Consider the following 15,529-nt stretch of genomic DNA (forward strand, 5'->3'; position numbering starts at 1 on the left):
CAGCTGAAAACAAATCTAAATGTCCTAGAACCATACGCAAACAGCTGAAAACAAATCTAAATGTCCTAGAACCACACGCAAACAGCTGAAAACAAGTATAAATGTCCTAGAACCACACGCAAACAGCTGAAAACAAGTCTAAATGTCCTAGAACCATACGCAAACAGCTGAAAACAAGTCTAAAGGTCCTAGAACCATACGCAAACAGCTGAAAACAAGTATTAATGTCCTAGAACCACACGCAAACAGCTGAAAACAAGTCTAAAGGTCCTAGAACCATACGCAAACAGCTGAAAACAAGTCTAAATGTCCTAGAACCACACGCAAACAGCTGAAAACAAGTCTAAATGTCCTAGAACCACACGCAAACAGCTGAAAACAAGTCTAAATGTCCTAGAACCATACGCAAACAGCTGAAAACAAGTCTAAAAGTCCTAGAACCACATGCAAACAGCTGAAAACAAGTCTAAAGGTCCTAGAACCACACGCAAACAGCTGAAAACAAGTCTAAATGTCCTAGAACCATACGCAAACAGCTGAAAACAAGTCTAAATGTCCTAGAACCATACGCAAACAGCTGAAAACAAGTCTAAAGGTCCTAGAACCATACGCAAACAGCTGAAAACAAGTCTAAATGTCCTAGAACCACACGCAAACAGCTAAAAACAAGTCTTAATGTCCTAGAACCATACGCAAACAGCTGAATACAAGTCTAAATGTCCTAGAACCACACACAAACAGCTGAAAACAAGTCTAAATGTCCTAGAACCACACGCAAACAGCTGAAAACAAATCTAAATGTCCTAGAACCATACGCAAACAGCTGAAAACAAATCTAAATGTCCTAGAACTATACGCAAACAGCTGAAAACAAGTCTAAATGTCCTAGAACCACACGCAAACAGCTGAAAACAAGTCTAAATGTCCTAGAACCACACGCAAACAGCTAAAAACAAGTCTTAATGTCCTAGAACCATACGCAAACAGCTGAAAACAAGTCTAAATGTCCTAGAACCATACGCAAACAGCTAAAAACAAGTCTTAATGTCCTAGAACCATACGCAAAAAGCTGAATACAAGTCTAAATGTCCTAGAACCATACGCAAACAGCTGAAAACAAGTCTAAATGTCCTAGAACCACACGCAAACAGCTAAAAACAAGTCTTAATGTCCTAGAACCATACGCAAAAAGCTGAATACAAGTCTAAATGTCCTAGAACCATACGCAAACAGCTGAAAACAAGTCTAAAGGTCCTAGAACCATACGCAAACAGCTGAAAACAAGTCTAAATGTCCTAGAACCACACGCAAACAGCTAAAAACAAGTCTTAATGTCCTAGAACCATACGCAAACAGCTGAAAACAAGTCTAAATGTCCTAGAACCACACGCAAACAGCTAAAAACAAGTCTTAATGTCCTAGAACCATACGCAAACAGCTGAATACAAGTCTAAATGTCCTAGAACCACACACAAACAGCTGAAAACAAGTCTAAATGTCCTAGAACCATACGCAAACAGCTAAAAACAAGTCTAAATGTCCTAGAACCACACGCAAACAGCTGAAAACAAATCTAAATGTCCTAGAACCATACGCAAACAGCTGAAAACAAATCTAAATGTCCTAGAACCACACGCAAACAGCTGAAAACAAGACTAATATACGCAAACAGCTGAAAACAAGTCTAAAGGTCCTAGAACCATACGCAAACAGCTGAAAACAAGTATAAATGTCCTAGAACCACACGCAAACAGCTGAAAACAAGTCTAAATGTCCTAGAACCATACGCAAACAGCTGAAAACAAGTCTAAAGGTCCTAGAACCATACGCAAACAGCTGAAAACAAGTCTAAATGTCCTAGAACCACACGCAAACAGCTGAAAACAAGTCTAAATGTCCTAGAACCATACGCAAACAGCTGAAAACAAGTCTAAAAGTCCTAGAACCACACGCAAACAGCTGAAAACAAATCTAAATGTCCTAAAACCACAAACAAACAGCTGAAAACAAGTCTAAAGTCAATTCAATTAAATTCAATTCAGCTTTATTTGTATAGCGCTTTTACAATGTAGATTGTGTCAAAGCAGCTTCACATAAATGGTCATAGTAACTGGAACAGTGTGGTTCAGGTTTTAGTGTTTAAGTTCAGTTCAGTTCAGTTTAGCTCAGTTCAGTGTGATTTAATCATTACTGAGAGTTCAAACACTGAAGAGCCAATTCATCGATGCGTAGCTCTACCAATCCTGAACCATGCGAGGCAGTGGCGACAGCGGAGAGGGAAAAAAAAACACCTGATGGGAGTGAAGATGTCCTAGAACCACACGCAAACAGCTGAAAACAAGTCTAAATGTCCTAGAACCATACGCAAACAGCTGAAAACAAGTCTAAAGGTCCTAGAACCATACGCAAACAGCTGAAAACAAGTCTAAATGTCCTAGAACCACACGCAAACAGCTGAAAACAAGTCTAAATGTCCTAGAACCATACGCAAACAGCTGAAAACAAGTCTAAATGTCCTAGAACCATACGCAGACAGCTGAAAACAAGTCTAAATGTCCTAGAACCACACGCAAAAAGCTGAAAACAAGTCTAAATGTCCTAGAACCATACGCAAACAGCTGAAAACAAGTCTAAATGTCCTAGAACTATACGCAAACAGCTGAAAACAAGTCTAAATGTCCTAGAACCACACGCAAACAGCTGAAAACAAGTCTAAAGGTCCTAGAACCATACGCAAACAGCTGAAAACAAGTCTAAATGTCCTAGAACCACACGCAAACAGCTAAAAACAAGTCTTAATGTCCTAGAACCATACGCAAACAGCTGAAAACAAGTCTAAAGGTCCTAGAACCATACGCAAACAGCTGAAAACAAGTCTAAATGTCCTAGAACCATACGCAAACAGCTGAAAACAAGTCTAAAGGTCCTAGAACCATACGCAAACAGCTGAAAACAAGTCTAAATGTCCTAGAACCACACGCAAACAGCTAAAAACAAGTCTTAATGTCCTAGAACCATACGCAAACAGCTGAATACAAGTCTAAATGTCCTAGAACCACACACAAACAGCTGAAAACAAGTCTAAATGTCCTAGAACCACACGCAAACAGCTGAAAACAAATCTAAATGTCCTAGAACCATACGCAAACAGCTGAAAACAAATCTAAATGTCCTAGAACTATACGCAAACAGCTGAAAACAAGTCTAAATGTCCTAGAACCACACGCAAACAGCTGAAAACAAGTCTAAATGTCCTAGAACCACACGCAAACAGCTAAAAACAAGTCTTAATGTCCTAGAACCATACGCAAACAGCTGAAAACAAGTCTAAATGTCCTAGAACCATACGCAAACAGCTAAAAACAAGTCTTAATGTCCTAGAACCATACGCAAAAAGCTGAATACAAGTCTAAATGTCCTAGAACCATACGCAAACAGCTGAAAACAAGTCTAAATGTCCTAGAACCACACGCAAACAGCTAAAAACAAGTCTTAATGTCCTAGAACCATACGCAAAAAGCTGAATACAAGTCTAAATGTCCTAGAACCATACGCAAACAGCTGAAAACAAGTCTAAAGGTCCTAGAACCATACGCAAACAGCTGAAAACAAGTCTAAATGTCCTAGAACCACACGCAAACAGCTAAAAACAAGTCTTAATGTCCTAGAACCATACGCAAACAGCTGAAAACAAGTCTAAATGTCCTAGAACCACACGCAAACAGCTAAAAACAAGTCTTAATGTCCTAGAACCATACGCAAACAGCTGAATACAAGTCTAAATGTCCTAGAACCACACACAAACAGCTGAAAACAAGTCTAAATGTCCTAGAACCATACGCAAACAGCTAAAAACAAGTCTAAATGTCCTAGAACCACACGCAAACAGCTGAAAACAAATCTAAATGTCCTAGAACCATACGCAAACAGCTGAAAACAAATCTAAATGTCCTAGAACCACACGCAAACAGCTGAAAACAAGACTAATATACGCAAACAGCTGAAAACAAGTCTAAAGGTCCTAGAACCATACGCAAACAGCTGAAAACAAGTATAAATGTCCTAGAACCACACGCAAACAGCTGAAAACAAGTCTAAATGTCCTAGAACCATACGCAAACAGCTGAAAACAAGTCTAAAGGTCCTAGAACCATACGCAAACAGCTGAAAACAAGTCTAAATGTCCTAGAACCACACGCAAACAGCTGAAAACAAGTCTAAATGTCCTAGAACCATACGCAAACAGCTGAAAACAAGTCTAAAAGTCCTAGAACCACACGCAAACAGCTGAAAACAAATCTAAATGTCCTAAAACCACAAACAAACAGCTGAAAACAAGTCTAAAGTCAATTCAATTAAATTCAATTCAGCTTTATTTGTATAGCGCTTTTACAATGTAGATTGTGTCAAAGCAGCTTCACATAAATGGTCATAGTAACTGGAACAGTGTGGTTCAGGTTTTAGTGTTTAAGTTCAGTTCAGTTCAGTTTAGCTCAGTTCAGTGTGATTTAATCATTACTGAGAGTTCAAACACTGAAGAGCCAATTCATCGATGCGTAGCTCTACCAATCCTGAACCATGCGAGGCAGTGGCGACAGCGGAGAGGGAAAAAAAAACACCTGATGGGAGTGAAGATGTCCTAGAACCACACGCAAACAGCTGAAAACAAGTCTAAATGTCCTAGAACCATACGCAAACAGCTGAAAACAAGTCTAAAGGTCCTAGAACCATACGCAAACAGCTGAAAACAAGTCTAAATGTCCTAGAACCATACGCAGACAGCTGAAAACAAGTCTAAATGTCCTAGAACCACACGCAAAAAGCTGAAAACAAGTCTAAATGTCCTAGAACCATACGCAAACAGCTGAAAACAAGTCTAAATGTCCTAGAACTATACGCAAACAGCTGAAAACAAGTCTAAATGTCCTAGAACCACACGCAAACAGCTGAAAACAAGTCTAAAGGTCCTAGAACCATACGCAAACAGCTGAAAACAAGTCTAAATGTCCTAGAACCACACGCAAACAGCTAAAAACAAGTCTTAATGTCCTAGAACCATACGCAAACAGCTGAAAACAAGTCTAAAGGTCCTAGAACCATACGCAAACAGCTGAAAACAAGTCTAAATGTCCTAGAACCATACGCAAACAGCTGAAAACAAGTCTAAAGGTCCTAGAACCATACGCAAACAGCTGAAAACAAGTCTAAATGTCCTAGAACCACACGCAAACAGCTAAAAACAAGTCTTAATGTCCTAGAACCATACGCAAACAGCTGAATACAAGTCTAAATGTCCTAGAACCACACACAAACAGCTGAAAACAAGTCTAAATGTCCTAGAACCACACGCAAACAGCTGAAAACAAATCTAAATGTCCTAGAACCATACGCAAACAGCTGAAAACAAATCTAAATGTCCTAGAACTATACGCAAACAGCTGAAAACAAGTCTAAATGTCCTAGAACCACACGCAAACAGCTGAAAACAAGTCTAAATGTCCTAGAACCACACGCAAACAGCTAAAAACAAGTCTTAATGTCCTAGAACCATACGCAAACAGCTGAAAACAAGTCTAAATGTCCTAGAACCATACGCAAACAGCTAAAAACAAGTCTTAATGTCCTAGAACCATACGCAAAAAGCTGAATACAAGTCTAAATGTCCTAGAACCATACGCAAACAGCTGAAAACAAGTCTAAATGTCCTAGAACCACACGCAAACAGCTAAAAACAAGTCTTAATGTCCTAGAAGCATACGCAAAAAGCTGAATACAAGTCTAAATGTCCTAGAACCATACGCAAACAGCTGAAAACAAGTCTAAAGGTCCTAGAACCATACGCAAACAGCTGAAAACAAGTCTAAATGTCCTAGAACCACACGCAAACAGCTAAAAACAAGTCTTAATGTCCTAGAACCATACGCAAACAGCTGAAAACAAGTCTAAATGTCCTAGAACCACACGCAAACAGCTAAAAACAAGTCTTAATGTCCTAGAACCATACGCAAACAGCTGAATACAAGTCTAAATGTCCTAGAACCACACACAAACAGCTGAAAACAAGTCTAAATGTCCTAGAACCATACGCAAACAGCTAAAAACAAGTCTAAATGTCCTAGAACCACACGCAAACAGCTGAAAACAAATCTAAATGTCCTAGAACCATACGCAAACAGCTGAAAACAAATCTAAATGTCCTAGAACCACACGCAAACAGCTGAAAACAAGACTAATATACGCAAACAGCTGAAAACAAGTCTAAAGGTCCTAGAACCATACGCAAACAGCTGAAAACAAGTATAAATGTCCTAGAACCACACGCAAACAGCTGAAAACAAGTCTAAATGTCCTAGAACCATACGCAAACAGCTGAAAACAAGTCTAAAGGTCCTAGAACCATACGCAAACAGCTGAAAACAAGTCTAAATGTCCTAGAACCACACGCAAACAGCTGAAAACAAGTCTAAATGTCCTAGAACCATACGCAAACAGCTGAAAACAAGTCTAAAAGTCCTAGAACCACACGCAAACAGCTGAAAACAAATCTAAATGTCCTAGAACCACACACAAACAGCTGAAAACAAGTCTAAAGTCAATTCAATTAAATTCAATTCAGCTTTATTTGTATAGCGCTTTTACAATGTAGATTGTGTCAAAGCAGCTTCACATAAATGGTCATAGTAACTGGAACAGTGTGGTTCAGGTTTTAGTGTTTAAGTTCAGTTCAGTTCAGTTTAGCTCAGTTCAGTGTGATTTAATCATTACTGAGAGTTCAAACACTGAAGAGCCAATTCATCGATGCGTAGCTCTACCAATCCTGAACCATGCGAGGCAGTGGCGACAGCGGAGAGGGAAAAAAAAACACCTGATGGGAGTGAAGATGTCCTAGAACCACACGCAAACAGCTGAAAACAAGTCTAAATGTCCTAGAACCATACGCAAACAGCTGAAAACAAGTCTAAAGGTCCTAGAACCATACGCAAACAGCTGAAAACAAGTCTAAATGTCCTAGAACCACACGCAAACAGCTGAAAACAAGTCTAAATGTCCTAGAACCACACGCAGACAGCTGAAAACAAGTCTAAATGTCCTAGAACCACACACAGACAGCTGAAAACAAATCTAAATGTCCTAGAACCACACGCAAACAGCTGAAACCAAATCTAAATGTCCTAGAACCACACGCAGACAGCTGAAAACAAGTCTAAATGTCCTAGAACCACACGCAAACAGCTGAAAACAAATCTAAATGTCCTAGAACCACACAGAGACAGCTGAAAACAAATCTAAATGTTCTACTTCTACTAACTAAACCTAGTGCACTGAATATATACCCTTTACTTGGCGCTTGGACACGCCTCCAGAGTAAAAACAACAGAAACTGAGGCGAGGGGCGCTACACACCCAAGCTCTTACAGTAACCAAGGAAACAGTGAGTAAAATTTCTAGTACCATACACAAACAATTGAAAACAAGTCTAAATGTACTTACACGCTGCTGGTCGTTGCTACAGTGCTTCTCCTTTGATGTTAGTTTAAGTATGTTAGGATATCTGTAAGCTATTTTGCTTCAAAACGGCGAGAACATCCACATGTAGCAGATATAAACCTGTCATGAACATCTAAAGCTTGCAGTTTGGCTCTACCGCCTAAATTGATTGATGATTTACTTGCCGTCTCCTCATACATTCAAGCTGCGCCCCAAATGGCACACTATACCAATGCACTATGTACTTATGCACTTACACACTCAACAGTATAGTATATGTATGTAGTGTCGTCCCAAATGGCAAACTAATGTTTTTTTACTAAGCGGAAATTCAAACCGTTTCCCTGATGACGTTTGACGGTCGCCAAATCAGTGAAATAAACGACCGAATTATCAAATAATACCTGGCGTGAGTATAACCGCATTCACCATCGGGAGGCGCTATAATCACTCTCGTAGGAGAATTTTGCTTTCACCATCCAAAATAAATAAAGTTATGCAACATGTGAGCCTGATAGCTCCGCCCCTTCCGCTACGCAAGCAAACCTGCGGCCGTTGAGTGCGTGAAGTGTCCATCATTACACACTTCATTATACCGGCTGAATGAGTGCATCATCCGGGTAATTCAAGTGCACTTATTATTATTAGAGTTTTCAGTGTGAACACACTACTCACACTATTTATACTACAAAATGGCATAGAATAGTGCATAAGTATGCGATTTGGGACGCAGCTTCAGTTGCTCATCAAATTTTCTGACCAATCAAATCCTCTCTATTGTCTGTGATGCCCCGCCCCCTTCTTCTCAGCTCCATATACAGTGCATCAGGAAAGTATTGATAGTGCTTGACTTGTTCTACATGTTTTAATGTTACAGCCTCATTCCAAAATGGATTAAATTGATTGATTTTCTCAACATTCTACACACAATCCCCCATAATGACAATAATAAGATCAATATAAATAATAAGATCAATATAAACACACCTGGTTTGAGACAGAGTTGTCCATCGAGTCCAGAAACCCGAAAGCCTCCTGCAAATCCAGCTCCTGTTCTTGAAACTCACAATAAATCGGACTGACCGGCGTCTGCTGGACGTGTGCTCTCATGTCTGAGGAGAAATGATCACAGTTAGTCTTATTTAATTTTAGTCAGCTCAAAACATGAGGAAACAATGTGCTCCTTCACATGTGGGAATGATTTAGGATTTAAGGATTTAGTTTTAAGGATTTCATTTTGAAGCAGCATCTACATACCCCAATTGTATGTATGTATGTATATATATATATATATATACTCTATGTGTGTTCTGGTTATGTTTGCTACACATTATAAACAGATAAATAAATGCAGTGGTCAAATCTTGCATCATTCAGCTTTGACTTTTAAAACAGTTACATTTTTTCTATCTAGAAATAATTTTGAAAAAATAATCCATGCTTTGTTGACGCAGTGGCGCAGTAGGTAGTGCTGTCGCCCCACTGCAAGAAGGTCGCTGATTTGAGCCTCGGCTGGGTCAGTTGGCGTTTCTGTGTAGAGTTTGCATGTTTTCCCTGCATTCGCGTGGGTTTCCTCCGGGTGCTCCGGTTTCCCCCACAGTTGTGCTTAGTGTATGTGTAACCCCGCCGGTCCTACGCCATCCAACCCACTCCAAGCTGGTATCAAGCCGGCAACCTTCCGTATGGGAGTCGGTTGCTCTCCCAAGGAGGCTAAAGACCATGACCTCTAGCGTCTGTTGCTAGAGCACCTTTAGAGGTCAGAGGAGTGAGGTTTACCTGCACAGCATTTACTAGCTGGCCTCCGTTACATATGTGTGTGAATGAATATGTATGGATGTTTCCCAGAGATGGGTTGTGGCTGGAAGAGCATCCGCTGCGTAAAACATGTGCTGGATAAGTTGGCTGTTCATTCCGCTGTGGCGACCCCAGATTAATAAAGGGACTAAGCTGAAAAGAAAATGAGTAAATTAATAAATTATGCTTTTATTACCACTAGATTGGACTATTGCAACTCATTATACTTTGGGATTAGTCAGAAAACCTGTTTACAATTTGTCCAAAATGCTGCTGCAAGGCTTTTAACAGGAACCAAGAAACATGACCACATTACACCACAGGGCTCGAAATTGCAACCATTTTGATCGCATATGTGCCCAAAATTTTATCTATGCGACCTCAAAATATATTTGGGAGCATGTGTGCGAGTGCAAAGAATTGTTGTGTGGACCAGTTTTTACTGCAAAATGTTCACCAGATGCACGGATTCGGGAGACATTCACGCAGAACGCATCTCAAAGCTCTTTGTCTGCACTTGAAACGCAGCGCTCAGGAATGGTTTAAAACAGTTGTCATGTCAACTTGCTGCAGTAAACAAAGCCAAGTCCGTAATGCTTGCCCCGCCTTCACGCTCTTCTTATTGGTCCACCACTGCTCTAGCACTGAATATCAGCTGTCAATCACTCAGCGCCTTCTGGCTTGGGATGACAGAGAGAGCTCCTACCGCGAAAATGTGAAGCGCTGAAGATGAGAATGAAGATAACACTGACAGATTTAGTTTTAGAAAGCATGACATCTAAAGTTACAAATAATGACATCTTACTAGTGACCATGTGCTGAATGTTAATCCACCATCTACACTTTTCCAAGAGTGGATAAAAGACTTCCACTGGCTTCAAGTCCGCTATGAAAAGTCTGTGGGATGGAGTTTTCAGGGAACTGTTTGCCACATCTAGCACTAGAGCTTCAGTTTAATCCTTCATATAATCAGCAGATGCTGTCCGCCGTGCAAGAGGCAGATATATGTCAAAATTAACACCACGTACACCATCACAAAAAGGCTTACACTGAGTAAACTAACATCGCTACTCATGAAAAGACAAGTATTGCTATTAACATGATGTATGCATATAATAAGGTGCAGTATATGTCAAAAGCATCAGTGCAATATCAGACAGCACCCGTGAGAACAGCACAGTTATACCGTTAACAGATTCATTCATGTCCAGCAGTGTGTGCAGGGCCGGTGAGCGCTCCGTGTATGCTTTAGTCACTCAGTTCTGTTATAAAAATCTATTTTCTTGTGATAACAGGATTTTGTTAAGACATATTTTCCTCACGCTTGCATATATATATATATATTTTTTTTTTGCTTGTTACTTTGATTAGTGTTGATTTTAAATGCAATAAATATGTTTGTATAAAACTTGTAGTAACGGTGCTCATAATTGGTGGGTGCGACTAAATATTGGCTGATGCGCCTAAATTTTTAAAGTTAGGTCTAGGTTGTGGAGTGCCTCTGCCTCTGTATTAGATCTGTTTCATTCATTCATTTTCTTTTCGGCTTAGTCCCTTTATTAATCCGGGGTCGCCACAGCCAGGATGGGGGGTGGAAGCGCGCAGAGCGCGTACTGAAAAGCGGTGTTATCGCGCGCGTACTGATCAGCTGTGTTGTCGCGCGCGTACTCAAGAGCGATGTTGTCACGCGCCTACTGAAGGGCGGGCCTGAAGGTGTGCTGCGTCGCGGGGGCACTTTTGATCATTTTGGAAGGGCACTTTCTATCCAAGACTAAAAAGGGCATGTGCACTGCACAGGTTGAGCCCTATGTGTGCACGTGCCTGGCCACAGCGGAATGAACTGCCAACTTATACAGCACGTTTTACGCAGTGGATGCCCTTCCAGCCGCAACTCATCTCTGGGAATCATCCATACACACTCATTCACACTCATACACAGACAATTTAGCATACCCAGTTCACCTGTACCACATGTTTTGTGAATTGTGGGGGAAAGCGGAGCACCCGGAGGAAACCCACGCCAACATGGGGAGAACATGCAAACTCACAGACACATCAACTGACCCAGCTGGACACAAACCAGCGACCTTCTTGCTTTGAGGCAAACACACTGTTTGATTATGTATTTAATCAATGAAAATTGTCCGTTTTAGTTCTACTTTTATGTATATTTTCTTTGTTGTGATGTGTATTGTGCAGCACATTGGTCAGCCTCTGGTTGTGTTTAATAGTGCTATATCAATAAAACTGACATTGACATTTAATTTAAACTCTATTTTGATCACACACACCAAACTTTATATTTTTAATCCCATATTCTAAATAGACACTGCAAACTTTACACTTTTATTAATATCTATATTCTGATCACACATTTGATTTGCATAACTGTAAACTTAACTAAAGTGTTACCAAAAGTGAAGGCAAGCAATAACTATTTTACAGTGTGTGATCATTTGAATATGCAAATCAGTTAATGATAATCTAATACTAATAACAATAAATTATTAGTTAACTTTATTTTTATACCGTGTCTTTAAAGTGGACCTATTCTGTCCCTTTTTACAAGACGTAAAATACGTCTCTGCTGTTTCTAAAGTGTGTGTGTTTGAGTTTGAGCTGAAAATATCACACACTCTAATGTTCTCCATCTCTCTGAAACTGACCCTTTCAGGCTTTGATCCTAATTGTGGCGTTTTGGTGACTGCCGCTTTAAATGCAAATGAGATTGTGCTCCTTTTAGAAGAGGGTGGAGCTACAAATGCATGTGCATAATTATAGTGACTGATGTAAAACAGCAGTGTGTGTGTTCTCAGTGCTGGTCAGGTGTGAGTGTGTGTTTGATGCTTCTGTCAGTCTGTGTCGCTCCTGTCGCTGTTCATCTAAAACTCCACATCTATAATCCTCTGAGTCTATGCTGAAATCATCTTCAGCAGCTCAAACACTCTAATGGCTAATGGACAGATGGCTGCTTCTCACTCAGGGCTGCTGTTTATGCTAATGAGATGGGCACTAGTGGGCGGGGCTTTCCCCCTCTGATAACCTTTTTGCATAACAGCTCTCCTTTCAAGATTCTACACATAATAAAACACAAGAAAGCAAACGTTACCCATGTACTCCTCCTCTGTAGTTTCCTCTTTGCCTTTTACATCTTCGACATTGTCCTTCACAGACTCTTGAGTTGAGTTCAGATCTTCTGTCTCTGCTTTATTGCCGTCTGTTGATTTTTCCTCTGTTTCTATCACATCCTTCCCACAATCCACCTGAGTTTCCACAGAACTGTTGGCTTCATTCTGATCGCAGTTCTTGCTCTGTGAATCTCCGTCTGTGCTCTTTACGTCTTCATCTTGCGTTTGCTCTTTATCGTTCCATCCGCCGTGCAGGACCCCGAGAGCCAGTCCGGAGGTGATGTGAAGCGGGACGGTCACTGAAAACGGTCCTGTAATGTGCATCCCGGCACGGCGTTCAGCTTTGCTGCTGATGGCAGGAGATTTGGCCATGCCCTGCGCCGGCCCCTCGGCTCCGCCCGCTGAGTCCAGACGAGTATAAGAGCCGGGAATTCCTGCACTGACCACACTGACCTGAGCTCCGCCTGTTCGCCTGTACGTCACAGCATATCCACTGGACACGCCCCCTCCTGCTGAAGCAACGCCCACTCCTGATGAGGCCACGCCCTCTGAGCTGCCAGAGGCTGAGGACAGAACTAGAGGAGGAAGATCAGCTTGAGGAGGCTTCGAGTCTGACGGGAGAAAAATATACAGCTTATTTAATTTTAAAACTGAAAAAAAATTATTACAGTTAATAATTATTGTAATGAACTGTAATTAAGTAGTTTTATTTATTTATGATAGCTGCTAACTCAGGCTGGCAACGAACAAAGTTAAAACATAAGCAGCAAGAAAATAAAGGCAATATAAAGTGGGCAAATTTAATCTATCTGGTTTCATCTAAACAATTTTTAGCACTAGGGAAATGTAAATGAGACAATTTTAGTAAAAGTCAATGACTGAAAGACTTGAATGGTTTATTGAAAATTTGTTATGTGCATTTGAATGTGTTAAGGGGGTCAAGATCTGCATACATTTTCAGGTCCTAACATTATAATTTTTAAGTAATTTATTCTTTTCTGTTCTGTTTTTAAGCCCTCACTGGGCTCTATTTTAACGATCTAGGCGCAAAGTCTGAAGCGCAGGGCGCAAAAGCATTAAGAGCGTGTCAGAATTCACTTTTGCTATTTTAAGGATGGAACAACACGCTCTGCGCCGTGGCACATGGTCTAACAGTGTTGAGCTTATTCTCTTAATGAGTTCTGGGTGTGTTTTGAGAATGAACCAATCAGAGTCTCGTTTCCCATTCCCTTTAAGAGTCAGTTGCGCCGCGCCATTTGCTATTTACATGACGACTTTGTAAGTGGAAAAACTGAAGCTTCACTAGCGAGAAAACAGTTACACAAGAGCGCGAGAATGAGAGATGAGCCTCCTCATTATTCACTTTCACTTTCACTCTCGTGGATAGGGAAACCTTGTATGCACAGATATCAATTAGCCTATACATAATTAACTTTGTTTATTAAGCACAAAAAGATTTGTTTCAAAACTATTTCTAAATTCAGTTCTAATCTCCAGCAAACGAATAAATGAACAGTAATAACAAAGTGTGCTCAAACAACTGAGTTATATCCTAAAACACATCCTGTGTCCCATATGGTCTAAAACCTGACAGGTGGACAAACCTAAGCTTGTTTTTAATAAAACAAATATAAATATGGATATAATAAATAATACTGATAATAATAATGACATTATACAAAAGCAAATTGTCATAATTAAACTGAAAAAGCCTCCCGAGATGAAGAAGGCATGAAGGTAGTGGTGTTTATTTGATGTAGGCTAGAAAATAACATGTTTTGTAATATTTGAATCCTTTAATTCTTTTTCATTTGTAAAGATATTTGCGTATTGCTGTACATCCTGTGTGTATTAAGCAATGTTTGGCGCACAACTAACACACTCTGTGCTGGACTATAGACCTCCTCTCAGCTGGTCTATCGTGCAGTCTATTTTAATTCCTCAAAATAGCAACGTGCCAGCAGTGCGCCTCAACACGCCTCCTTTTTTAGAGCTGAACGCACATATGAGCGCAAATGCATTCGCTATTTAAACAGCGTGCTGCAAAATGTCAAAATGACTCTTGCGCCGAGCTGAAGCTAGCAAACAACAATTGCGTTGCGCCTTGCGCTGCATTTCGCCAGGTGTATAGGGCCCATTATAAGTGTAAAAACTAAATCCTTCACTAGAGAGAAAACAGTTAGACAGAGCATCTGCAGCACGAGAATGAGAGAATGAGCCTCCTACAATCTGCCTTTACTTTCACTTTCGCTCTTTCGTGGATAGGGAAACGTGTTGTACGCACAGATATCCTTTAGCCTATACATAATTTATTTTGTTTGTTAAGTGCAAATATTTGTTTCAAAACTATTTCTAAATTCAGTTCTAATTTCCAGCAAACAAATAAATAAACAATAATAATAAAGTGTGCTCAAACAACTGAGTTATATCCTTATACACATCCTGTGTCCCATATGGTCTAAAACCTGACAGGTGGAAAAACCTAAGCTTGTTTTTAATAAAACAAATATAAATTTGCATATAATAAATAATACTACTACTAAACAGTATATTGTGTAAAATGTATATAATCAGGTATATACAATCTAGTCTTCATAGTTTAATCATACCTTCGAGTGCAGTAGTACCTGTGCTCAGCGAATCCATGCTCTTAGCAGGCCTGAGGCTCGTCTTCTCTTTATCTGTGCATTCACAACACAAACACCAGTGAAGAAGAGTGAGAATCGGGGAGAAAACACTTTACTTGTTGACTTTAAACATGCAATGCAAAAAATTATGAATCTAGAGTCTTTCAGAATGCACTGTAAATCTGTCAACGGTACCTTTAGGACAGTATTTGTTCTTCTTGCGCGGGTCGTGGAGTCGCGCGCCCAAATTAAAGATGGATTTCCATTTTCTGCCTTTGAGGGAGCCTTTCCTCCTGAAAACAACACAGAAGAGAGTAAATAAGGGATAATGTACATCCAGCCGGGTGTTATTCAGATTATTACACAGCTCTCTTGATTCTAATTGGTCAGTCACAACATTTAGAGGTACTGTATGTGTGTTTGGCACCAACATTGTGATTTAATCAAATAAAATAAAATGCAGTGGTGCAGTGGGTAGCCTCAATGTAAGAA

The 15,529-nt window shown here is 40.1% G+C and overlaps 3 protein-coding genes across 4 annotated transcripts in view; all 3 read right to left on the reverse strand.

Moving 5' to 3' along the window:
* Nucleotides 1-15,529, reverse strand: part of lingo3b (leucine rich repeat and Ig domain containing 3b) — a 644,601-nt gene that overhangs the window by 359,985 nt on the left and 269,087 nt on the right. The gene's annotated exons all lie outside the window — the stretch shown is intronic.
* Nucleotides 1-15,529, reverse strand: part of nectin4b (nectin cell adhesion molecule 4b) — a 212,759-nt gene that overhangs the window by 90,361 nt on the left and 106,869 nt on the right. The window lies entirely within an intron of this gene.
* arhgap30 (Rho GTPase activating protein 30) overlaps nt 1-15,529 on the reverse strand; it is a 47,746-nt gene that overhangs the window by 13,272 nt on the left and 18,945 nt on the right. The window contains exons 9-12 of the mRNA XM_087241638.1: nt 15,233-15,330; nt 15,020-15,091; nt 12,392-13,021; nt 8,476-8,600 (exon numbers count right to left, since the gene is read on the reverse strand). Coding sequence (XP_087097764.1) covers nt 8,476-8,600; nt 12,392-13,021; nt 15,020-15,091; nt 15,233-15,330 — 925 coding nt within the window. The remainder of the gene's footprint in view (nt 1-8,475; nt 8,601-12,391; nt 13,022-15,019; nt 15,092-15,232; nt 15,331-15,529) is intronic.

Source organism: Danio rerio, chromosome 2 (assembly GCF_052040795.2).
Source record: "Danio rerio strain M-AB ecotype USA chromosome 2, GRCz13ab, whole genome shotgun sequence".
NCBI classification, from domain to species: Eukaryota; Metazoa; Chordata; class Actinopteri; order Cypriniformes; family Danionidae; genus Danio; species Danio rerio.